This window comes from Myiozetetes cayanensis, unplaced genomic scaffold (assembly GCF_022539395.1).
Source record: "Myiozetetes cayanensis isolate MyiCay16 unplaced genomic scaffold, myiCay2020 scf10, whole genome shotgun sequence".
NCBI lineage: Eukaryota > Metazoa > Chordata > Aves > Passeriformes > Tyrannidae > Myiozetetes > Myiozetetes cayanensis.
The window spans coordinates 2,299,843-2,326,338 of NW_026086605.1; the positions used below are offsets into that span (position 1 = coordinate 2,299,843).

The following is a 26,496-nucleotide window of genomic DNA, read 5'->3' on the forward strand; positions in this document are numbered from 1 at the left end:
GGGGAAGGGTTTCTGAGCAGTAAAGACAGTAAAGACACCGGCACAGAACTGGGGTATTTGTGGGTTCACTCACCAGAGAGGTCCCTCATCGCACCAGCACATGGCTCAGCTCAGCAGCCTGTGTCAAACCTGCTCCTGTGGACAGAAGTACCTCACCTTACCAGAGGCAAGAGCCAGAGGCTCAGACACAACACACTGAATAACATCTTGCCCTGCAAAGAGCCCCCCTGAAGCCGGCAGATGAAATCACGGGCTCAGATATCGTTCAGCACCGCTATCGCAATTTGATCCACGGCTACAGCTCCTGGGAAAGTGTTCCCACCTCTTCCCTCCACCCAGGTTTTGTCAGAGGAGATCAAATTTTCGTTTTCCCTTAGTTCCTTACAGCAACATAAATCTGGAAAGTTTCTGAAGCAGATGCCCAAACATGGTCCTTTTAATTATAACCAAAATGCTGCAATGTTTTATGTCCCCTATTGCAGAGCTGGTGTCCTGGCTCTCCTGGAGTCCACCTCATCAAAACATTCCTCGTGGGCTTAGCCCTAAGCATCTGTTTATGTGCTCTGCTGAACCCAAGCCCTGCAATGCAACTGCTCCTTTTGTTGACAGCAGTGACGATTTCAGAGTTATTTTAAAAGATGCTTAAGTGGCACCCACTTCAAATCTCTTACATTAGTTAGAAATTTGAAAATCCTGAATTAACTTTCAACAGAGACGTAGGTGGAAGTACAGGAGGACAGTCCTGATGATCACCAATTTATCTTAATTCTCCAAATTCGAGCCAACTGCTCTCAATAATATCCCACCGAGGAGGTGATAGTGATGAAACTCAGCCAAATACAAGAGCAAAATCCCTTTTTTCAATTACATTTTTGTTTTGTTTTTTTTTTTTTAACATCTCCAAAACACAGAGTTCCACCATGCGACAACATCTTGAATTAATTGAGTTATGGGCTATCCTTGTTCTTTTTGTGTACTGTGAGATGTAGGAAACACAGATGCTGCCTGTTTAAACTGTCAAACAAGTTTCCTGATGGTAGCTCTCGTGTCTGCTACAGGCTTGTTGCTTTAACAAATGTTGTGGATGCAAAGTTGGAACATGTGTGTAAAATATTCCAAGCTATAAACATCAGAATCATCAGAACTTTGGTAAAGGTTTTTACCATCATCATGAGAAGGACTGCGACTGCTCTGGCCATTTTTCCATTTTCTGTTTCAAACACAACCACACTTACTGGGAAAAAAACCTCGTCACCCAAAACAGGAGACCCTTACCATAAAACTTCAGGCTACAAAGCAAAAGGTTGGCACATGAAAAGTCTTCCATTTTTCTTAGTTCGAGTTAACAACAAAAACAATAGTGCAGGTAATTTATGGCCTTTCTTACTACTACAGCCCTTGAAAAATAGGAGGATTAACTCAGCAAGAACATTGTGAAATGTCAGATGATGCATCTGATGGCCAGATACCATCTTTCCACACACATTTGTAAAGGCAGAATTGTTGAGAAGGAGGCCAAGCATGAGGTCTTTAGGGACTGGACACACCAAAGGGACCAGGGCAGGTGTGCAGGAGGAAAAAGGGACAAAGCCATGGGTGAAAACTTCCAGAAAAGAGGGAAAATCACAAGATATGTGGTTGTTCTACTGAGCTCCTGATGCCAGAGGTGACACAATTCACCTGAGCTTGTAAATTCACATTACACCCCAACTTCCACCTCCTTTGAGGGACAAGTGTTTACAGCTTTACATGGTTATGTCTTGATCCAGAGGACTTTTACTTCCAGTAAAAACAAGATGAGCAGAGAATTATTAGCTGTATTTATAGTACCACCTGAAGGACCATGAGATTGTAAACCTGATTTTACTTAGTTTAAAATACACGAATGAATAATGATATAGAGAGATTTGAAAAGAATCCCAGACGCTGGCTGGAAGAGGAAATGAGAAACCACTTTCTCCTTGTGTCAGAGTCAACTTTTTAGTAAATATCCGACTATTAATGTCAGAATTGAACTTTTTATTAAATATCCAACTATTACTACATACACTGTCATATACTATATACTGCCATATAATTCCTGCTCGATTCAGACTAAGAAAAAATGAATGTTAATCACTCACCTGGCCACACTCAGAGAGAGCAATTCAGTGCAGGGATGTTGTGAGGCTGTCAAAGCCCTTTCAAGTACCAGCAAATTGAGAAATAAGGTGCCCAGGGGGGGAGTCATGACATTGTGAAGCTGCAGCCCTGGGGCATTTTGGATCAATGTACAGCAGAGCTGCTCAAAGCACTTAATGAAACAATTACAGCCCTCCCGCTGATTGCCTTTGTTTTCCCCCCACGAATCAATAGATCATCCACTGTAAATGTCACTGTGTTCCTTCTCTCCTAGGTCACTCTGCAAGGCAGTGATGAACAACACGCAGGGCTTGGCTAAATGTGCTCTGGAACCACAGCTACAGAGAAATGTCTCGATTTCTAAGGACTCTGAAGAAATGGAAGATGCTCAGGTGTGCAAAAAGGAAAAACTGAGGACACAACAACAACAAAGAAACACAAAGGAAATGTGAATGGAAAAGCAGCTGTTAAAAAGCATCAAAATCTTCAGGCATTCCTCTCTGCAAATGGGAGATCTATTCTGACAATTCCCCTTTGGACTGAGTGGGGTTTATGTTAGGAGAGTTCTGTCTTTTCAGGAATGCCCATTTTTAATTTTAGCAAGTCTCATTTTTCTATTTAGTTCTTCTGCTTTTCCCCAGTGTGAGAACAGTAACTATTTTTATTTTACAATACGAGGCAATAAATGAAAAGTACAGGTTTAATGTATTAAAAGCTGACCAAAAGAAGACCAACAGAAGCTCATAATAGAGCACTGGGTTCCTAGAGTATCTCCATGCACGAATTAGAGGAGGTTTGAGAGGATCACCTGAAGCAGGTGTTGATTTGAGGTGAAGGGTGACAATAAGGACACAGGGAGTTGCTGGATGGGGCTTTGAGCAACCTGGTCTGATGGCAGGTGTCCCTTCCCAGGAAAAGGAGTTATTCCTCCCTTTACTACAGACATCTTAGTATGGAGCACAAGACATCTGGGATTTTATGGACTACAAAAATTTCAGGGCTGAGAACAATCTCCCCTTCAGGACACACAGCAGCAGCTGTTGCAGCAAACCCTCCCCAAGTTTCTGGACATTCTGCAATAATGAATTTGTATGAAAAATAATAAATATTTTAAAATTGGGAACCTTGTTTTTTTTTCCAACTGATCTGTTCTTGCTTTCATCTTGAGCAACAGAAACCAATATATTCACAATGCAAACAGGCTGCAATGCCCTTGGCGATAAAGTGTTGCAGTCTCCCGACCTCTTAGTTATTAGAAACCTCATTTCAACATCATTTTAGGCCCTGCATAGGTGAGGAAGAAATCCTGACAGAAAAATAAGGTTTAAGAATGAAAGAGGGATAAGGAGAAAGCAGAAAAAATGATGCACGTTTGACTTTTTTTAGCTTTCTGTGGATTATAATTGCAGTAATACACTGGTAGGATGACATATCTAATAAATCCAGTGTTGTGAAATCTACACTGTTTGCCTCGAAACAGCTTTTAATCCTGATTTTTAACAAATCTGTGCTTCATTCAACTAACACAGCACAGAGTATTGTCAACCTAATCCTACCCCAACAATATTTTTTCCTTAATATATCACAATTAAGAGCAGAGTAAAAAATTAAACTCAGAATGAGACGTTAATAGAAGAGACCCAGAAAATCTGGATGCTCAGACAAGAAGTAACATTAGTGCTGCAGTGACCTGCACAGGCTGGAAATGCCATCTGGTGGCTGCAGGTTCAGAGCAGTTCAGGAGAGAAAAAATTAAGTTTGCTTGTATAGTCAGGGTTGGTTCTGCACCATATTTTACTGAATTGTGGAAGATTAAAAGCAAATGGGGTTCTGTGTTAAACAGAAAAGTCAGTTAGGGTAGTGCCAATTACTGTTTTGAAAAAGCAACATTTATTTGCTGATGTAAAACACCAAAATTGTTATTATTTTGATTACTGGAGCAGCTGGCACTGGGGCACCACACTAAAAAAGTGGATCAATGGGACAATACTTAAGAAAGCTCAGTAAAATACCTTAAAACACGACTTTAAGGAAAGGTAATTGGGATTGGTGAGTTCAGAGAAAATGCAGCAGGGTGACTCGGCAACAACCTCCACAAAGGTCTGGTGCTGTAGCAAAGAGGAACCTCAGTGATGCCTCCTCATATTCGGGGAGGAGAAACCAAACCAGGGCCAAACAAAAGGACTGAAGATGCTGAGTGTAAACACTTGCAGTATTTCAACACCTCCTGCACAAAATCAGTCCATCAGAGATGAAGGTGGGTGTGTTCTTGCTCTGCTCCAGCTCGGAGGAGACAAGGGAGAAACAGCAAACAGTTTTTGAAACTCCCACCAGGCCTATGCTTTTCTGCTCCCCTGTAGACAACAAGTGAGAATTCCAACAGAATTCATGTGATTTCATTCCTTAACTCGAGCTTTTTGCCACCAGGGCAGTACACTGCCCTTAATTTATTTTTGTATTCTACAGTGCCCCGTTGATTCCTCCCGGACGACGACAATCAGATGTCACAGACAAAGGGAAACGAATGAAATCCGACACATTTATTTGAAAGCCTGCAGCAGACTAAATTCTAAATAAATCCTGCTTTTTCTGCAGCACAAAGGTTGCAGACTGACTGTCCCCGTGGACTCTGCTCTCTTCTCGCTGCTTAACAGACTTTCCAACACTTTCTTTTGTCCTGATAGCAATCTCTCAGCAGGACTTTTGGCAGACACACGTACTATGTGTTAAAACTGAAGTGGAAATAACTGATGGGAAGCACAAAAATCTGATGGGAATAGTTATAATAAGGAAATGAATAAACATCAAAACACTAAAACACAACCATGGAGAGTGGAGCCAGAAAGCTTCTGAGCTGCTACTTGTCTGAGATGATCAGTAAGAGCCACTGCTTTCAGAGGTCTGTTTTGTATTAATACAGATAGCATTAATACATGCAGTACTTTGGTTTGTATGTTAATTTAATCCATTTACATTCCTATTTAATAGTTAGAAAACAAAGCTCTACAAAGCTCTCAGGAGATGAGCTTTGAATGTGCTATAAAATGCCCATAGTAGATTAAATTTATAGAATACTGTTAATTTAGGAATCCACTAACCACAACCAACACCTGGACACTAAATTAAGTGTGAGTTGCTGTTGTCCATCAGCTCCTGTAAATGCCTTTTGGCTTATTCAACATATTTTAACACCACCCATTGTCTTTGCACTCGAACAGTTCTGTTGCCAACAGTTCTGTTTAGTAAGTGCTTGTGTACTCAGAGACTTAGTCACTGTGCTTTTCACCAAAACCTCACCCAAAATAAGCTTTTTGTACCCCACCTGGTTGGTACACTCAGCGGGTTAACAGCTGTGGCTAACACAGATGGGTAACACCGTGTATAAATGGTGTTATTTATGATATTTGCTTTCCACAGTGCACCTTTATTTACCCAGGGAGACTAATCTGCCTCATAACTGAAGGCTATTTACCTGTTAATTCTCCTCTGACCAGCAGCCACCTCCAGTGCCTCCCTCTGTCACTCAGGGTCATCACCAGCCCTTCCTCAGGCGATGCAGAATCCTAATGGAGGAACATGGATCGCTGCCCTGGCCTCCTAAGGACACTCAGGGCTTGGAAACCCTCCAAAACCTTGCCTTCACTTAAACCCAAATCACCTGGCAAGTGGAAACACAATCTGGCTTTTTTATTCTTCATACTCAGTACGTGAGATTACATGCAAGGGGCTCTGAAGGTGCTGGTTTATAAACACATTGGGTAAAAGATGTGGCTACAACGCTCCAGGAAACGCTGATTTTCCTGAAAAGTGGTGGAGATTTCTTCCAAAGGCAAATTCTTCCTGTAGCAGGGCTGGGACACAGAACAAGCAGGAAGAGCCACGAAGGCTTGAGGGGGACAGTGGAGATGGAGAGGCTGAGAAGAAGAGCACATAACACATGTCTGGAGGATTACCTGGGACAACCAGGATGAGAAGGAATTCAGAGATACACGGCTGATCAGGCTGGAGCTTCGGGAAGGTCACCTGTAAAGATATTCACAGAGCTTCAAAAAGATGGGTGGATGTAGATTCCAAAGGAGAAATGCAACAGGAAAGGTCTCACCAATATTTTGAGCAACGGGCCTTGAGAAAAATCTCCTTCAGGAACCCAGAATTACCCAGAATTCTGCCTCATTCAGTGTTTGGTTATTTTTGTGCACATAATCCATATATTTGTGTTGTTGGTTTGGCTCCTTTGCTCAGAGACAGGATTTTGTTCAACCCACTGGAAGGGCTATAGCCTAACTCAAATAAATAGCTAGTCCTATTTAGTCTCCATTTGTGAAAAGCCCCTTCATTTTATTTTGTTTTACTCAGACAAGAAGTATAAATTATATTTCAAGCATAATCTCTTCATTAATCTGTCTAGGTAGAACAAAAAATTAGTTCCAAAATGCGGTCATGTGTTTTGAGCATGATTTTGAACACTGATTTTCAAGGTATCCCTTCTAATCACTCTCTGATGGACTCTTTGATTCTGTTGTTCACTGGACACTTGGTCAACCTCCAGGGTGATGAATTTCCAACAAACGATTACAGAAGTCACACTCAGAGCTGTTGCTTCTTGTAATAATTCACAGAGACTGGAAATAACTTTATTTTCTACACTTGCAAGTCAAACAGGCCTTGCTGAAAAGCAATTCCAAACTCAACATGCGGGTTCTTTTGCATTTACCGAAATGTGTTGCTGCTGGAAATGAGCAAGCTCCCCACTTATTTCCAATTAAAACAAAAAATGGTCTTTTTTTAAACACTGGTCACAACTCTGCATTTTCTTACCACCATTTAATGCTCATTTATCAACAGAAGATAGAACAAGGCAACCTTACGTTGGGGATTAATTCTCACCGACTAGCTACACCAAAAAACCTCCTACAAAATAGTCTGTACTAAATTAAATATCTCTAAATTCAATAACTGTCAATGACAACGTCCTAAATGAAACTGTAATTTTCAGCTCCGCTGAAGTCACTGGCAAAATTTACAGAACTTCATCCTCAACCTCCATCCCCCTCCTAGAACAGGGACAGAGGTATCAGTCCTTAAAAACACTGCACCAGTTTCCTTCTAAAACAACACCAAAGTGAGTCAGATCTCAGCAAGCTACAGGCGGACTCAATGTTTGAGTTAATCTCAACGTTGACTTTTTTTTTTAAAATATAAATACATCTTAGGGCTGTGGGAGAGGCAGAAGCTCAGTTTGCCGTGGTGCTGCAGTTCCAGAGGAGTCACAAAAGGGAAAGCACCATTTCAGGATTCACAGAAAAATGCTCGTTTGCCTCGAGTGGTCACACCAAGGGCAACTCCTCAAGCTGCACTCAATTTTCAGTTTTATACTTGTCTAGCTCACTTTTCTTCAGCTGCAGTCCTTAAAAGCTCCCCAGGAGAAAGGGAGCATCAGATAAAAGTCTAATACAAGGCATATCAGTAACAAATACGGGCACAAAACGATGGAGCTCTCCAAGAGCTCTCGGCGGGGACATTAAGTTCTGCTCCCTCGAAATTTAACAGAAACTTCTGCAGGAGCTCAGTGAGGCCATCATTACATGGTTTGGATAATCTTTAAGAGTTTGCAAGTCCTACTGGAATTTCTCAGTGCCTCTTAAGCAATTTTGTATCATCTAAAAAGGTTTTCTCACTTATTTTTCTTGCAGGCCATGTGGGCATCACCGCTTTTCAGCACACGGTGTAGGCAGAAAATGTTACACTTTTTGACAAGTCACTGAGTGGCAGGAGGATTTTTCTCCACAGAAAGGAATTCTTCATAATAATCTTCATCAGTAATAGGTTTAGGTAAGACAGGGACAAACTGGATGGTACAGAAACTTCTCAGTACCAGGCAACAGATAAACACATACCAGATATGATGCTGGGAGGAATGACCAGTTTTGTTGCAGACAGGCAGTAGATCAATACAATACACTCCAATTAATAAAAAATAAAATTCCTTTTTAAAGTTACTGTAGAAGCTGTACTCCATATCAATAATATTACAGTGATCAAACAGATATGGGGGGAAAAAGTTAAATCTGCAATGCACTTGATTCCCCAGATTCTTATGTCTCTTCCATGTAAAATTTAATGATTAATAAAATTGCCTAAGTGTTTAAAATTCAATCAAGGCCATGAATGAGAGGAGATGTAACCCTCAGAGAGTAAAACTGAATTTGGTTCCTTTCTGGGGAAAACCACCCACACATCCCTCAATAAGAATCTTTGTTCAAAGGTTAACAGGAAACTTCAGGTTGATTTAAGGTAAATACCAGCTCCTGTTATCCCAGAAGATAAGGAACACAAATGCATTGGTTTCGTTACCATGTGGTAATACATTACTGAATTATACAACAGTGTTATTTCCCCAAATTCCTACAACCTGTATGACTTGATAGGGACACAGACAACGTTCTGTATGAGATAATAAAGTGCTTTCATAAAGGATCACAACTTCCTGTGTTTACAACAGAAGTATTTGCTAAAATGTTATTAAAGATTTTAACTCATGAGCTGCTGCACCTTAAACAAAACAGTCAGTAAAAATGCAGGAACAGGATATTTAAGACTTCCCATACAGTTCTGCAGAAAAAAAAAAATTGCAACAAAACCCAGCAGTGGTACCTCATGTCTTTTTGTGGTTTTTTTTAGCATAGTTCTGAAATGTGCACTGAGAGCTACAGGATAAACCTCCCAAGCTCTATTTCATATCAGTGATGTGCATTAAAATACCCACTCTCTTTAGACGAAGGATAAGGCTTATACCAAAAAACACTGTGCCACTTGGCTGCATATCTTTGGTATATTTATAGTGCAACTGTTCTGCTTCTTCTCTGAAGGGGAAGGTTTCCCAAAGCACTGCACCCCCTTCCACTGAGAACCTACCACGAACTCCTACACTCACTAGGACCTCAGACACCAACCTACTGCTTTGAACAAATGGAGAATGTGCAGTGAAAATAATTTCTTCCTGTTTTTTTTTTTTAAGAACATATTACTGAAATGAAATTAAACCATGCCATGTTTCACATTAGAAAGTAACAGCATGTTCCAATTCTCTTGCAAGATTTTAGGAGCATACAAATGCGAGCGTAAATTTCACGGCAATTTTTAACGACAGATAGCCAAGGTGCTACTTGAAAACATTTGTAATTTAATTCCTGCTAATCTAGATTTAGTCAACCTCTGCCTCTACAATAAAAAAAAAAAAAAAAAAAAGGAAAAAAGACACCTGTTGTTTCATTTTGCTTAGATACTTAGAATTATTCATAATGCATAGAAAGGCTAGAACTACTTAATTAAAATATATTGCAAGCATGTTTTTCTAAACTTATATTGCTAAAGCCTTGCTGTATTGTAGGATTTATTGGAGTTGGCCTTTATACACAGTACCATGGACTCACATAAGCCTGGATAGATACCTGTATTTCAGGCTGCTATTTGAGTGGGCACACCAACACACAACTACAGTACGTATCACCCAGTGGCAGTGCAATAAAATGTAGCGCCATGGAAACGCCAATTTAATGATCTTCTCAACTTCTGAACAACAGCATTCTCTCTGAACAGGTCTGTCCAACCAAGCTGGCGTATTGCTGAACGTTGGCTTCGTCGCTTGGCCCCTTCCTCCTCTTCTTGTACACGCTGTAAGGCATCACGGTCCTCTTGTGAAGCACCCTCACCCTGCCCAGCTCCTTCACATGGCCTTCATCCACTGCCAAGGCAACCAGAGAGCACAGCACTTAGTTATGTCATCTTCATTTACGCCACCAGCTTCAAAATGCTTAATGAAAGTCAGGAAATTAACGGGCAGAGGAAAAGCAGAGCTGAGCTACAAGAGCAGTCTTCTTGAATCGGGGCTGAAAAACAGAACCTGTGTTTGCAGTGTGTGAATAAAAATAAACCATGAATGACACATTTCCAGAGGTGATACACTGCATTTCTGGAACACCCCCACTGCTGGCAAAGACTTGCCAAGAGAACTGACCAGAAGGGACTTGCCATTGCTTCAGCCCTTGCCAAACCCACCAGCAAAATGGGACGAGTGGATTAAAACCAGCAACCTCCAGGCTGTTTGCCTTAGGCAAGCATCAGGCAATAAACTGCCTTCCCAGGTCAAACTCCCCTGTCTCTCCAGCCCCAATCTTTTTCCCCCTCATTTGTACTGGTTGCTGGGTTTCTCTAGCACACTGAGCTTACATGCCCTTATTTCAAGTCCATCCCAAGCTCTGTGGACTGACAGAGCTGTGCAAGCACTGACTGGGTGGGTATGACACAATTCCTCTTCAAAGGAATTACTCTTCAAAGATACACACACACCATAGTGGAATCTTATTAACCTCAGATACAGACCCCTTGTGACTTAATTTATCCAGAATCAAACACATAAGAGCATCGTTGAGCAAGTTAAAACTTCCTTATTTTTAGTGATTCAATTGATGCTCCTGCTGCTAAATAATAATATTAATGTTATATACCTGCTGTGTGTCAGAAAAAATAGCTCTACAGTGCTAGAAAACTCTTCACAGAAAGTCAGAGAATATGCCACACACCTGAGGCCACTGCAGGATGAATTAATAAAATGATAACAAAATACTGGGGAAAGAAACCTTGGACTTCTCGGAGCATCAGGTTTAAAAAGTCAGCAGTGGAAGAGTCCACTTAAACACAGAATCTGAAACACGGGTTTGAGAATAGAACCATTTCAATTACAGTGGCTAATGGAGAAGAGATGCTTACTAGAATGTCAGTATTTGGGGACACAAACCGTGCAAAGACTCCCTTTTGGGCCTTCTTTGTGCTTTTAATTTATGCTTTAGGACAAAGGAGGTCATGAATGTCTTTTCAAGACATTCTGAAGAACCTGCCCTTATTTTCCACAGAAATGGCTTTTAAACTGTTTTCTACTGGTTGCCTGAATTTAGTATGTGAAACTTAATGAAGGCTGCTTTACCAAGTTCAGAATGACTTCATTACTTTTATCTGTGTTTTGATTCCTGACATGAAAGAAACAATGTGTTTCTCAAGATTTAACCAGGAAAACATGGTTTGAAGGAAGAAAATTTGAGCAGTGCTTGCTAAGATTGTGCTCTGCACTAATTACTCTTGGCAATTGCTTTAGATAAACACCAAGTCAAAAACACTTTATGGCTTTGTCTCCTGCTTTGAAACCCATTAGGTTTTTGATGTGTGGCCAACACCTTCCTGATATCCCAACAGGTTGGTTTTATCACCAGCCCTTCTGCCTCTTCTGTTACATCCCCCCCACACCTTTCCTGAAAGTTCACCAAGGAAAAATTTGCAAGTTTAGCTTCTGCAGGTGACACAAGTGCAAAGTTATTTTAACTCCTTAAATTGGAAAGTCTGTATTTACTGCACCTCCAGGCTGCCTGTAAGTTTGTGTCCTGAGCTGGATTTCGGCCAAGCCCAGCCTTCCCAGCTTCAGGCCAAAAGCACTTTCACTGCTCCCTGTTTGGTACTCATTGATCTCCACCAGTCCCAAAGCCTGATGCTCTGGATGTGAGTTCATCTTTTGGCTTGCAGTGCTCCTGGCCCCAGATTCGATTTCTTTGAGTAACCAAAGCTACTGTACCTTTGGTTTCACTGCAGCCTCCCTGGCTCAGCTCAGCTCTGTTCTCTCTGCTCAGCATTTACACCCTTTGCTCCACTTTTCCTCATCACCTCCCTCCAACCAGCCCTGCTCTGGCTCCAGCCCTGCAGCCACATGAAACTGCTGGAATGACCAAGCAAATTTGGTTCTAGGAAATTCAAGTGCTCCCTGGGGAGAAGTCAGGCTTGCCAAACCCTGCTGTAGATCAGCCCTGTCTTGGACAGGTTTCTAACACAACCCTCAGGCAGGAGAAGCCTCTCCCAGAGCAATCCAGAAAACACCAATATCTCAAAAAGAAATCACTGTAATATACTTCACACGTGTTTTAAGCCTCACACAGTAAGTTCTGTGCATAAACTACATTTAGAGAGGCTCAGTGATGAGTTTATCACCAGGAAAAGTTTAAAGAAAGACACGCTTGGTCTTACAAACTTATGTTTGGCTGACTGTAGTTGTATTTATTCTACACAATAAAGTTGGTTCCAGGTCGTTGAAAGGCAGAAAAATAACAGTCCAAATGTCTATAATGATTACCTGTTCTTCCATTGACTCCCCCTAAAGAAAAGATTTAATAATAAAAATGACCTTGTGCAGAAGTACTTAAATAGATGTGATTTAAACACCATCTGAAAAAGAAACCTTTTACTGAGATGTTAAGTGTGAGTAAAATAATCTCAAGTATATAGTCAAGCTTTTAGAGGAGGCAAAGAGGAACCTGTGTCACCATCATAACAAATCAGTAAGTCAAGATTCAGCCACCTTTCAGTTGCTGCTGCTCTGGGAGCAGCACCATAGGAATTCAGGAGAGTATTCCCTTTATACACAGTGTAAACATAAGCAGAATAAATTTAATATAATTGAATGGAAAATAAAAGCAGACTGGGCTCTGGTACAGTTTCATAAAGAAATTACTCTCCCAATAAGAAAAATTAAATACCTGCTCCTGTTGAGTGGCATGTAATAAAATCTGCCTTATATTTAAAAAGATCCCAACTAAATTCTAACAGGCCTTCCCTGTGTGGTTGATGCTGGGATGCAGGAGCAATCCCAATTCAAATGCTTAATTAAATAAAATTTAAAATTTCTTTTTGAGAAAAGAAGAAAAAACATCTCTATCAGTAAGTAATATTTCCAAGTTTTAGTACAGAAATTTTAATTAGTGACCTAAATTTCTGGAAAGACACCTGTCATCAGATAGTGTAACGATATGTTAGGGCAACTTTAATCATTACTGTAATTACTGAATACAGTACTGTTGCCACTAAAAAGTTGTTTAAAAGGCCTGTTTTTTCCTCCTCACTCTTTCTCATTTTTTACCTCCTGAGCTGTTGATTTATTGTATTCTACAGAAGAGATGCTTCCACTTGATATATAAAACATACAAGGTCTTGTCCCTTAATTCAGTGACATCTATCAATAGCCTGGATGGTGGATACACAAAACACAGAGAAATCAATTCTGTAGATTGAAAATACCTGTAATTTTAGGAAACTGGGCAACTGCAGCTGCCAACTGTCTTTACAGAAATATTATCCTGTAAGTCTCAGAGCTAAAAATACAGGTGAATTCTTGTTGAATAAATTACCTGTCACTTCTTTCTCTTCTCCCCAATACTCCTAGAGCAGTAAATTATTTATATTGCAGTCACCTACTGAAATTTGAATATAGGAGAGATTTCACATATAATTCAACCTTGACACTGATAAAGACTGCAAAGAGGTGTCAGAATATTTTGCCCCCAGCCCCGTGTACCCCTGCTTCATGGAATTCACACAGGGAGGACTTCCTTTCTGAAAAAGCAAAGCCCATCAGATATGTTGCCAAGTACCAGCAAAAAGCAGAGTAAAAAGCAGCAGTGACCCCAAGTCCCTTTATGCAATGGGTTGTCTTGGCAGGTATGATTTGAGTTCTTGACTTTTTTTGAGTCAAGATTTGAGTTCTTGCTTTTACCCCCAAGGGACGAGGAGGAATGTGAGGAGCAGGAAGCCTGACGTGCTCCTGCACAATCCAGTCCTTATTTCTTTGCACAACCCAAATCAACTTCCCCCCTAAACCTACAAGCTCCCTCCTGAAACCAAAACATCAACCTTCAACTGCTGATATGCATTCCTGCTGAAATGCCAGTGTGGAAACAAGGAGGAATGATTTCCCCTTTTTATTCCCAAGAATAACAAAAGTATTTGGCCATGGTCAGCTTGTCCTTCTGCATCCATTCGACATAGAGAACCTGGATATTGCTTTTCCCCCCCATAGCAGGATGAAACAGTGAAAGAAGGAAAGCAAAAGGCAAAGAACCAGCCCCAATTTAAAAATTCAAATATTTAAAACCCTCTGAAACCCTGTGCTCCACTTTGAAAGCAGACTTTGAAAGAAACTCCCATGTAAATAACTCACATTATAAATTAAGTTTTCATTTCACTTAAGAATGGAATCTCAGAAAAATTATTTTTACCTCTAAGCATGAAATCCACAGAACAAAAAGCACAAAGGTAAACAGTTGACAACTGTACTTTTTGGACTGACAGCCCAAAGGGTGTGCTGGGTTTTGGTTTTGTTTCAAGCTGTTCTTGGGTTTTAATTTTCAATTTCGAAGCACTTAGGACTTACATGGTTTTTGAAAGATGAACAGAATGTTCATATTTTTCAAATGAAAAGAAAAAAAAAAGCTTAAAATTGAATTTACAGGAAGGAAGTTTAACAGTTTCATGATAGCCAAGCTTTCAAACTAAGTGTAAAAACGATCAAAAGAAGCACCACCCCTTGCTGGTTACACTCTGGTGATGTTAATTTATTTGAGAAACACGACAGACTTGTCCAACTTTTTTTAAAGAAATGCTACATCTGGTTTACATGACCTTGTCACAGTTAATGATCAATGATTTTAAAACAAAGAAACTGCAAAAGGAAGAAACAAATTAACTTTTCAAATTTTATAGTTGAAATATAGGAGATTTTAATTAATGAAAATAGAAAATTATTCCACTGCAGTCAGAAGCCAAATATGTCTGACCTGTGAATTTAAGCTCATTTCTTACTCAATTTAAAGCATTATTACTTTTTGTTCACCAGCAAAGTATAGGATGTCATCCTCAGAAAGCAAAGAGACAATAAGCACTACCCAATAACAGTGGTATTTATATAAAACAATGAGCTGAAATGTGCTTTTTCTCCTATTGCTTCTTCCACACTGGACTCATACATTAAGGAATATTAAAGACCCCCTATGCCTTGGGGTATAAAAATACTAACTGGAACCAAAGTAAGTCAAAATGAAGCGTAAACAACGACACACACAAAAATTCAATGAAAAGAATTCCTAATTAAAACCAGAAAGCACAAGTCACAAAGGAAGTACAGTGAAACGCTCAGGATATTCTCAATCAGCCAAATCTTTGCAGTTACTCTAACAAGGGGGGAAAAAAAATAAAAAAAGGAGCTTTTGGAAGCTTTTTGAAAAAGAGAACGTTTGTAAGTGGAAAAATGCACCTTATCAGAACATTATCGATGATCCTGAAAGCATGAAGACAGAGAAATTCCAGTTTTACATGTATAACTTACAGGGATCCTTAAAATGGGTAAGGATAGGAAGTTGCAACGAGGGGAAATCCTAGAGACATCTCCCAAACAAAACTTTTGGGCTTTGTGCCTGAAATCCTACAACTGCTTTAGGATTTGCAATTCAATCCTGAGGAGGGAGCAGCCTCATCACCCCCACGGAACACACTGAGAGCCCTCAGCCCGCTGTGCCACGAGGAAACAATCACTCATTGTGTTGTGACTCTTATTATTCCAGTAGTAAACATGAATGGGGGCCAATGGAAAACATTGCCTGTGAATAATACAGCAATTGAGAGCAGCTCTTGGTTTCTGCTGTAAGCAAAAAAGCTTCTGGCTTACCTGCAAACAATCCTTGACTCAGCTGCCCAACACTAAAATCCAACTATTTCCCCCTGATCTGGACACATTGGAAGGAATCTGTCCATTAAACACAACCCAAGATTTGCACATAAAGCAATACATATATAAAATTCCCAGCTTATTTCCGAGGAGCTCTCATATAATACAATTATTCTTACATGTCAGTTTATTATCCTGAAAAATGGTGCCTGAAAAGTGGCTACTGAAGGGCAAGATTTAAATCACAGATCACAGAAAGTTTAGGCTGGAAAAGCCCTCTAAGACCAACAAGTCCAACCATTCCCCCAGCACTGCCAAGGCCACCACTAACCCCTGTCCCCAGGTGCCACATCTACAGAGCTCTTAAATCCCTCAGGGATGGGGACTCCACCACGACCCTGGGCAGCTGTGCCAGGGCTGGACAGCCTTTTCAGTGAAGAAACTTCTCCCAATATCCAACCTAAATCTCCCCTGGCACAACTTGAGATCATTTCCTCCTGTCCTATCAAGGACTGATAGGATATTTCTCCAAGGACTTGTTTTTTAGGGATGCAATATAAAAACCAAAACCCTAGTACTACGAGGGAAAATGTTATTTAAGTGAGACTGAACAGCTTCCCATCTGAAAGCAGTATCCAGTGCCTCTGAAGTCAAGACACTAAGAAAGAAGAAAAAAAGGAATATAATCCAGTCGATGGCAAGTTGACAAAGATAACTGTTTCACTTTTAGATGCTCTTCCAGGGGACAAAATGAACGAGTCACTTGCTTTGAAGTTGTATCTCTAACACCACTCTTGATGACTTCAGATACGAGAAATGAGAACTTGAACTGCCAATGAAGATTATTAACTGCATACCCAGCACACTTTGTTGAGTTTTTTTTCCCTGCCTTTCCTGTTTTAACTAGTTTTTGGTTATCTAATCAACTGTCAGCTATGCTGTTCCAGGGCACGTTCTCCCTAAGCCAGGTGTCCTGACTCAGCAGCCTGCACGAGGTAGTTCTGCAGATCAGAACTAGCTAAGTCTCAAGTTTTACCAGCTCACTCATGACCAAACTAATTTCTGATGGATTTTCTGCAGGCATTTCTAATCCAACAAGCATTTGGAACCAGCAATGGAAGCAACTCGAAGTCACTTGTAGCGGGGAATGAAAACTGCACATGTATCTTCACAGAGACTTCAGCAAGCTACTTGTCACCAAGAATATAATCCAAAGTGGCTCAGTTAATGGTAGGAGAGACACATTAAACAAAATCTGTGAATTAAAGGTTGAGAATACTGATGCATCTTAAACAGAAAAGATTAGGGATGGTGATGATTGTGGGGATGGCAGGACAAGGGGGAATGGCTTTAAACAGAAGGAGAGGTGGATGTAGATTAGATGTTAGGGATAAATTCTCCCCTGTGAGGGTGGGCAGGCCCTGGCACAGGTTGCCCAGAGAAGCTGGGGCTGCCCCTGGATCCCTGGAAGTGTCCAAGGCCAGGTTGGACAGAGCTTGGAGCAACCTGGGCTAGTGGAAGGTGTCCCTGCCCAGGGGTTGGAACCAGGTGAGCTTTAGGGTCCCTTCCAACCCAAACCATTCTGTGATTCCATGAAAAGACAGAACAAAAAACAAATTTAGAGGGTTATGCTTTAAGGAGATACAGCTCAAAAAAGTGGGTAGGAAAAGCTGAAAAAAAAAAAAGGGTTAAATACTACTTATTAAAATACTTGAACTGTATAGAAGTGAAAATGGCAGAAAGCAGCAAGAGGATCTTTCAAAAAGAAGGGCAAAGTCCTCATTAAGACTGATATGTGGGGAGGAAAAAAAGCCAGAGACGAGAGTCAAGCTGAGAATTACAAATGCAAACATTTCCATGAAATAGGAAAAACTGAAGAAATTGGCAGTAGCTTATCAGCTAAATAAATCAGATTACAGCAATCAATTTACTGGCTAAATTAATTAAAACATGGAATCAATTATGTCCCACGTGAAAAGCTGGGATGATGTCACCAGAGCAGAGAGTGAACACGTTTGGAGGCACCGTGGATTGTTCCAGAAGGGCTGACCCTGGCAGAGCTGGCTGAGCCAGAGCTCGGCACATGCCTGTGGTGTCCCTTCCACAGCTGCTCTGAGCCTGGGCCTAATTACAGCTTTCAACTTTTATCACATTTTGAAACTAATCCCATATGCTGGTTGTCCTCAGCATGGAATAAATCTGCATCATCTCTCTGCTTGTCCCACATTATTTGATTTTTAATTTCTGCTCTTGTGCCTCTGACACCTTCTGCGGATGGAAAATGGTTCCTACAAGGATTTGGCAGTCCTTGCCCTTCCCCACATTCCCCTGATTCTTCAGCAACTCAGAAGTTCATTTCTGGTCTAGTTGAGCATAAAGCCATCTTAGATTCACCTCTTCAAGGTGAAGAGAAGTCAAGCATGCCAGGATATCTTTCTTTTTCAAGCAAAGTCCTCAAAAAAAATTTAATTTCAAAATACCTCTGCTCACTACACAATCTCCATGATGGTAATTTTGGATTAAAACACATTTTTGAGGATTCTGCAGTCCAAGCCAAAGGTTTCATGAACCACAGTGGAAGTCAGACAGCGATGCTGCTTGAAGGGCACTGGTTTACTCTGCTACCTGCATGCCAGAAGCAGACATATTCAGAATATCAATGAATACAAACTTTTAAATTCCAAATATTTATTAAAGTTTGCAATGTCTAACCCATACAACAATTCATGCCCTGCCAGTTGCTAAGGACTCACAAATTAAGTGGCTAACACTGCCTTTTTGTTACAGAAGCACTGCAATATTTGAGCATATTTTTTGCTCGTAAGGCTAAAACCCCAGGCCAGTCATTTCATTGTAACACAAACATACTAAAAAGTGAGGGAAAAATCTGCCTGGCTACACCTTATTGGCATTATCTTCATTGTTTAAACATCTTGTACACTCGAGGATCACACTGGATTTAGAAATATGCATTCTGATTGCTCTAAGTGTTCATAAGCTTAATTAGAAACAGATACAAACCTGTAAGATGTGTCTGTTCTAGAGGTGCTGCTGGAAAGAACTGATATGTCTGTCTTTTCTTTGGTTGTAGCATTCAAATTTATTACCCATAGCACTGATAATAGTGGAAAGTTTTTTCTTTAGGAGAATTTAGTTCGTGATCTATCAGAGAGTTTATTTAAACTCTTTCCCAACTCTCCAAAGTACACAACGCTATCTTAAAAAAAAATTACAAACAGCAGTTGTCCTAGAGAAACCCAGCAATTTCTCCCCAAATCAGATGATTGCACAGTTCTAAACAACCGGTTTAATGTTTTCCATCTGGGATAGTTTTGCGACCGCGTTTTCATCGTCTCGAGAACCTCAGCGCATTTACCCTTGTAAACATTAATCTGCATCACACTACCCCTTATAAACCTTAACATAGAGTGGCTTTTGCATCAATCCCTCTGCCTGCACCCAGGGATGCAACACCACACGGATCCAGCGTTTTGCTGGGCGCCTGAACCGTCCAACGTGACCAAATGGCAACCGCGGGTCACTCGCAGGATACAAATCCTGGTTGTGGCTTCTCTGCTGAGAGAGGGAGGAGGGACCAGACCACTGTCATGCTGATACACTGTATTTTTAAACACACTGTAAAATTAAACAGCCTCTGCACTTGACAGGGGGGAAAAAAAAAAGTCAAAATACTTGCGTTCACGCACACAATAAATGTAAAACACGTCTGAAATGTTTTTAACAGCAGCATCTGAATTGTACGTAAAATTAAGTGTCTTGAGAAACACACCACCAGAAATGATAGTTATTGAAATAGTGGGGACGGATTATTTTTCTACTGAAAACATTATGCACAAAAACATATATTTAAAATAAGCCTGCAGATTTCTGGGGAAGCATTTTACGTTTTATTTACTAGAACTAATAACCCTCAGTTTCTTGCGAGAGGCGTTAAGATGCGTTATTAGCAATTGCTAATAAGAGGATTCAGAAGTTGTTTAACACTGGGAATGCTGTTTGCCTTTCACTACTCTAGCTCACTCTAGCAGAAGAGATAGGAATAGGCTTTTTGGATTTCAGCATCTGTGCTTTGTGCAGACACAGCCTGCCCAGCTCCTGGGTGGCTGGGCAGGCCGATCACTGGAAAGCACAGAAAAGACAAGTCATCTTCTCTTGATTCCAGTGCCTATCATAATTTTGGCTCAGAACAGCTGGAAACTGGTCAGTCAAGCCTAAATTCTTCTTAGGACTTCCACTCTGCTGGAAGAAGCAAGGCCTTCATTGCTGTGTGGAAGTGGCAGATGCAAAGTCTGGGCTGCAGCAAGAGCAAGAGGCAGAAGGAAGGCGGTTGCTGAATCCTTTGGCTTTGTCATCTCTTCAGTTTCCACATCTAGTTTCTTTCCACATAGTGTACATCCAAATAACAGCCTCTCCTCTTCATCTCCACAAATACCTATCTAGATGGTCAAGTTTGAATCCCATCACTGCTTATTCCAACAGCTTGTTCTTGCCAAGCCCTTCTTTGCACCGTTCTACTCATACGAACTACTCCAAAATTTTCTTCACCATCTTTCCAGGCACGTCTCTGCCAGCTACCTGTACCCTGATCACACCACAGAACATCACTTCTAAGGCTTCCCACACTCTTGTTTCCCTCCACCCTCATTCCTAGCAAGTAGCAATGCAAGCTCTACATCTGACTATGGGATCTGATATCCCAGACAAGTTTATCTGTTTCCAAGGAAACTGCTCTGTGCCTCCCCATATTCTTCATTTCTCCTACACCTCTCACACTACAAAAGATTACTTCCTTACATCCCTCCTTGAAACTCTCCTTCACTGTGATGTTTACAAAAAGTTCAGTTTAGTCTATTAATAGGCTATAATTTAGTCTACTGCTACAATTGACCAGGCAACCCAGAAGTGCTTCTCTGTTTCTTTATCCCATCCTTTTGCCTCCGCTGTGGTTTCTGTTAACCACACTCTCTGCAGCAAAGATTGTCTTGTCTCTAAGAGCACACAAAGCAAAGACAGAGGAGCCTATGTTATGCCTTTGTTATGTGTCATTTTTCAACGCTGCAGAAAATACTTTCATTTTAATTGATGTATTCCACTCGATTCCGTTTTGATTTCAGTCTATTATTGGATACACAGGAAGCTGAGCAGATGTGTATTAGCTTATCCAATTCATCAACTTCAGCAGACAAATCAGTCAAGGCAGCAAAAGCACTGAAGTCCTTTTGATCTGCAGGACTCACAGCTCTGCTCACACAGCTCCTGCAGACACAGGAGAGTGGGGAGCAGCTTCCACTGCTGACACTGCTGTACCCCAGTCCTAGAAATTCACACCAAGCTTCTTCACTTGGGCTAACAGTCCCCTGTTCCCCCTGGCTGGCACTGTGTACACCCCACATTACATGACACAGTCCCATACCTATGAAGGCTTTGAAGCACTTTTACACCTGGATTGTATCTGCCCTCATCTGAAGCTGCTTCTTAATAGTCTTGACAGTCCAGGGCTGATGGGAAGAGAGATTTGAAGTTTCCCACTAATTTAATTACCATCCCAAAAGTAGATTTTCATAAAGATTGTACTTCATGAAGACATTTGTCACGGGCTTCTCTCAGGAGCAACCAACTGAAAATCTCAACAGATGTTACAAAGAGAAGACACATCACCGGGTTAATCTCGGGAAAATGGGAAGTGGAAGGATAAAAAAAATTGCCAGGATTCCAAGTAAATTATTTGTAATTCTTTCCATACTGCCTTTGTTTCATGGGCAAAGCAGTTGGTGAAAGTACCAGTGAAGTAAAAGCCCGAGGACTAGTTTGGAGAGGAGGAAGTTAATGAGTGTGGCACACAGATCATGCCCAGGAATATTTCAGCAGCTGCTATCACGTGACTGAATTTTGCTCATCAGTTTCATGTGCTGTCAAAGTCTCAGACAAGTACTTATCTGCAGAGCAACCTTTTAATTAACTTCTTTTTATTTCAGCATATCTCCATCTGTACTTACAGCTAATGGTCTGTTAAATGAAGTTCAGCACTACCTCAATTTCCAGAATGCATCAGTATCCAAACCCTCTGTTAGTGCCCCATCTCACTAACTACTTATTTAGTTGTAAGTAAATGACTGGTGACAGGTTAATAATAAACATATCAGAATCCTAATAAACCTCTCTCATTTGTAAGATTATGCCAGACCTTCTGAATTTTTCAAGCTGAACAGACAACAAAAATACAAAATCTGTTCTGAGGCATGAGTAATGTAGGCAAAAGTGGTGGTTTATAAAAACAAAAATACCTGACAAACATGACCTTCCACCCATGAATGCTGTCTGAATGCTGCTCTGTACAATGTTTTCAGAGGTAACTGATGTTTTTCAATGCATTTTAGGAAATGCACATGAAGAGCCTAGCAGCAGTTTATTCAAGTACCTAATTCGAGTGTTTGCTGGGACAAAACCTCATTGCTGTCTCTGTAGGACTGGTGTGTTTTGAGGGTAAGTAGGGATAGTAAAGTGTTATTAACTGAGACACTTCCTTAAGACTTATCTGGCTTGTATAAAGAGTTAAGGACTTTGTTTAGTTTGTCTGTCCTCTCTTCTTCATTCTCCAGCTGTTGATAAAAGTACGAGATGTCAGAGAAGAAGGAAGTGGCAAACAATACACTCTAAAAGCATTTGAAAATGCTACAGCTTCACACAACCACACAATGAAAAGCAAGAAAAAATCCTCCACAAATATCAAGTAATATTTTCTTGTGCCTTAGGAAAAAAAAAGGCTACTTTTTCTGAGCACCTTTTTCTCTTTTCCTCCAGAAAAGTAAAAATAAATCTGATTAGGGGAAGGAGCGCTGCAACGTAACGTGCATGAATACTCAAAGATCCCTTTCATATTACAGAGATTCGAGAGGTCAGAGCACATAACATTCTCTCCTGAAGTTGCAACTGGTAAATTTATTAGCTAAATTTCTTTGGGTTTTTTTTTAAAGGGAGGGAAGACACATTCAGAAATTGCTGAAAATTACGAAGAAACTACCATGAGGTAATGCCTAAGAAATTCTGACATTACAGACAATATTAGAAGATGACTATTTCCAGTGACTGTTTTATTGCCCCAGACAGCAGTGCAGGCTGCACTGTTTTTCCCCACTCCTTTAGTGGATCTGGTTACTGCCCTCAGTTTCCACATCCCACTCCTGATAAATCACAACCTGCTCTAACCATACTTATGGACAGTATTACAGAGAGCTGACTCAGGAGGAATGAAGCACACCATCACCCCTATTGCTCTCTTTAAAACTCACTGTAACTTCATTAAACTCATACTGCTGACTATTGGAGAGAGCAAAGAATTAAGAGGGAAAGTGATTTCATTGTTGAGAAATGGCTTCCTTGGAGCAGGCAACTGCTTAAACCTCCAGTGACTTCCAGCTCGCAGCAGGCCCGGCGCACTTCAACGTGGAGCTATGTTTTAATTTCCTTAAACCACAGGACACAAGTCACAGCTCCAGCAGCCTCTGCAGTGAGAGATTCTGTGCTGATAGTGATGCAAAGCTTCACATCCTGCGGTGCCCAAACACGTGGTTTGCCACAGGGGTTTCACACCCTCGAGGAGATGAGGATGCCCCTCTGCTTGCACCGGGTTAACACCTTCAAAGGCAGCAGTTTAGCACTCTCTGGATACCAAGAGCATCCTGAACACCACTGGCCTCCAAAGCCACTCCCTTCTTCCTCCTGCCTTTGTAATTCCTTTCCAGTTTCCTCTCCCCAGTCTGAGGATGGTTCTGGTTGACCAAGATATGATCATGTGCTGCTCTTTTCAGTCTCTTACACACTGAGACTTTCCCTGGGGGATAAATACTCTTTTCAACGAGCACCCAAAAGTCTGTTTGCCAATCACATCACATGGCTACATCCACAATCCCTAAAGAACATTCCCTATTTGCACAGAACCCTTCAGGTAATTCTGCTTCTAAAACTTTAAATCATAATCTATGGCTAGACATTTATTTGAACTTTGCTGCTGTAGTTCTTGTAATTATTATTATTAGTGTTGCAGTTGAGCAACCACGTAGCAAGCACAGGATGTGCAAGGAACTCAACAGCACTTCCAGAACTTCACAGTCCTGATTAAGCAGCCTATTCAAATTCCTTTGATTTATCTACATCCTGCCCTCCCAGGATTTAACAGTTAACTGTCTAGGGAAGGAAAATCCCACTAAACTACAGCAAAAAGTAAAAAAAATCAAAAAGGGAAAAAAGAAAAAGGAAAGAGAGTAAAAGAAAAAAAAGGAAAAAGAAAGAAGCAGATGTTGAAAGTCACTCAGAGACAGGTAAATCTGTATTTTGGTGTTTTGAAACAGACCATGGTGTTACATACCCCTGAGCTGAGTAACACCACACATCTCTGATTAATACCACAGCCACATTCAATTGTTATTCACAGGAGAAAGAAAATTACAAAAAGAGGACATTCAGCAATTTCCAGTTAAAAACTAAAGTTAAGTTGGTTCCCTTTCCCCACAAGCACCACTTTAAGCATCCTCTAACACAGCTCCCTTGGGACCTGCCATCAGCCCAGAGAGTCAGTAACTAAAGCAAATACAGGTATTTTTTCCACCTGGTTGCCTCATTTTACAGTAGCATTACTGTATTATGTGCTGGCCAGTGACAATTTCAACCATTCTATGCTGGCAAACCATTAAGCACATATTTTACAGAATGTATAAATCTATTACAGAATGTATAAATCTACTTCAAGATGTTTAAGGTGCTACTGCTGTTGGTTGTATTTTTCACATTCACTGACAGATTGTTAAACCAAATCTGCCACTTTGTTCCTTAACAAAAGCCTTTAAGCTTCTCCTGTATTGATTCCCATTTCCTTCCTTTATGCATCCCTCTGACTGGACTACGAGGAACAATTATTTAATTGGTTTTGTCCGTGCCCAGAATAGCAAATCTAATTATCTGAAAGGCAGCAATATGTGTTTATTTTGAACTATGTATAATCTCTAAAACAGAATGTACTTCAAATCTGCACTGCTTACAAAATAAAGCCCTCCATTTGCCAAGTTTGCTGCAGGAGCTGTGAATTTTAGCGCTTTTTATATTTCGCAGATCACGTTTCCAGAATGCTGCAGCAGCAGCAGCAGATGCTGCTGATACACTGTAAGAAGAGAGACAGCTCCCAGGCCTGTCATTCCTGGTAAACTTTACCTGCTTTTTCATCCTGATTGAACCGAGAGTACTTGGAGTTCTCCAGCAGGGGCAGGCACTGCTCGATCGGCGTCCACACGTAGGTCTCTGGACACAGCAGGTCAGAGGGCCTGTACTGACCCTGGGGAGGAGGAAAGAAGGGGAAAATCAGAAAGACAGCAGTCACACCCAGTTGCACAAGAACACTCTGGCCACAGCTTTACAGATTTTTCCAAAGAAGGAGGAATAATTTCAATCTAATCTACACCAAATGAGTGTGCAGTGAAATCACAGGCTTCAGTCCTTTCAGCACCGTCTCAGGAACACAAACCTAACCTTGGCACTTGATGAAAATGTAAAATTAACATAGCACACTTCCACCACGGCCAAGATGGACCAGAGAAGTTTTGGCTTTGCTTGCTGAAACTCTGTATTTCAAGTTTATCCTCCAGAGTTCTGCCGAGCTGGTGCCGACACTAAAAAACTCAGCACCTCCAAAGGCAGCTCATCTCAAGTGTTGGTAATTCTAGCAAATAATGGAGACAAAAAAAAAAAAAAAAAAAAGAAATCTAATAGAAAAAACCCTCACTTAACAGTAAGCAGGACGCTTTTATTGCATTAGTGATGGAGCATTTTGTTCATTGCTACTTAAATAGCAACACTTTAATTCATGGAGTTTTTCCTGGATTAGCTTACAGGTAATGATTAGTGAAATTCCACCGGTTTTTGTTGATTTATTAAAAAGATATTCTTTGCAGACATTCCCAGAAACTAAACAGACAGAACTATTTTCCCTTTAGCCACACAGAAAATCACCACCTCAGCAACAATAACCTCCTCTAATCAGATCTTCATTTGATTTAAAATAAGATTATTCAGCGGCCTATAACTTCAGTCACAAATCTATCTTGGAGCCATTACTCACTCAGTCCATACCCTCTCAGCATCCACAGCCATATGGTGGCAATATCAAATGAAGCTTTAAATTGCAAATCCATTACAGGTATGAGCTGGAAAAACAGCCACACAGTAAATAGAATGAAAAGTTGAAGGATCTCATTGAAAAGATTGGGTGTTATCAGAAGTCAGACTGCAGTTCAGGCCACCAGGAGTTCTTCATATCAGTTACTTTAAACAGGTAATCAAGATTATCATCTTGAGATGAAGTTCAGGGTTTTTTCCAGTTTCCATTATGAACAAAGCTGAGCAATATTTGGGAAGGGACATACATAATTATCCTGAGTACAGCCTGGAGAAAAAAACATTCCTTCAGGGACAGCCTTATGCAGCAACACCTCGTTTTGGAGAATCAGAAGAAACAATTTATGTTTGCAGAAATCCTCAATTCTTTTTATACTCTTACTGTTTGACTCTTCATAACATTCACATAAAAAAACCCCAACATTTTTTAATGTATTTCCCACCAGCTGTAAACTGCTGAGTAGGAAATACCAGAATTATCTCTGATAAAAACAGTCACAACTGCCCACATGAAAAAAACGCATAAAAATAACCAGGTTTGCTGTTGAACCTTGTCAAATACCTGATGTACCTCTCTGAAATGGTCTGTGTGACTGATTGCCTCCTTTGGAGCACATTCAGGACCGACTGGTGACCACTGTTGTTGGTTTTAT

The 26,496-nt window shown here is 40.7% G+C and overlaps 1 protein-coding gene across 7 annotated transcripts in view; it reads right to left on the bottom strand.

The window, feature by feature from the left end:
• Window positions 1-73: 73 nt before the first annotated feature.
• ATE1 (arginyltransferase 1) overlaps window positions 74-26,496 on the bottom strand; it is a 72,607-nt gene continuing 46,184 nt past the window's right edge. For 5 of the 7 annotated variants that reach the window (XM_050336031.1, XM_050336015.1, XM_050336025.1 and 2 more), the window contains 2 exons: window positions 24,884-25,004; window positions 6,722-9,865 (listed from right to left, as the gene is read on the bottom strand). In XM_050336031.1, coding sequence (XP_050191988.1) covers window positions 9,687-9,865; window positions 24,884-25,004 — 300 coding nt within the window. In that variant the 3' untranslated portion in view covers window positions 6,722-9,686. Of the gene's footprint in view, window positions 136-3,663; window positions 6,145-6,721; window positions 9,866-24,883; window positions 25,005-26,496 lie in introns of those variants that run through there. The other 2 variants (XR_007631501.1, XR_007631500.1) reach the window with 2 other exon arrangements.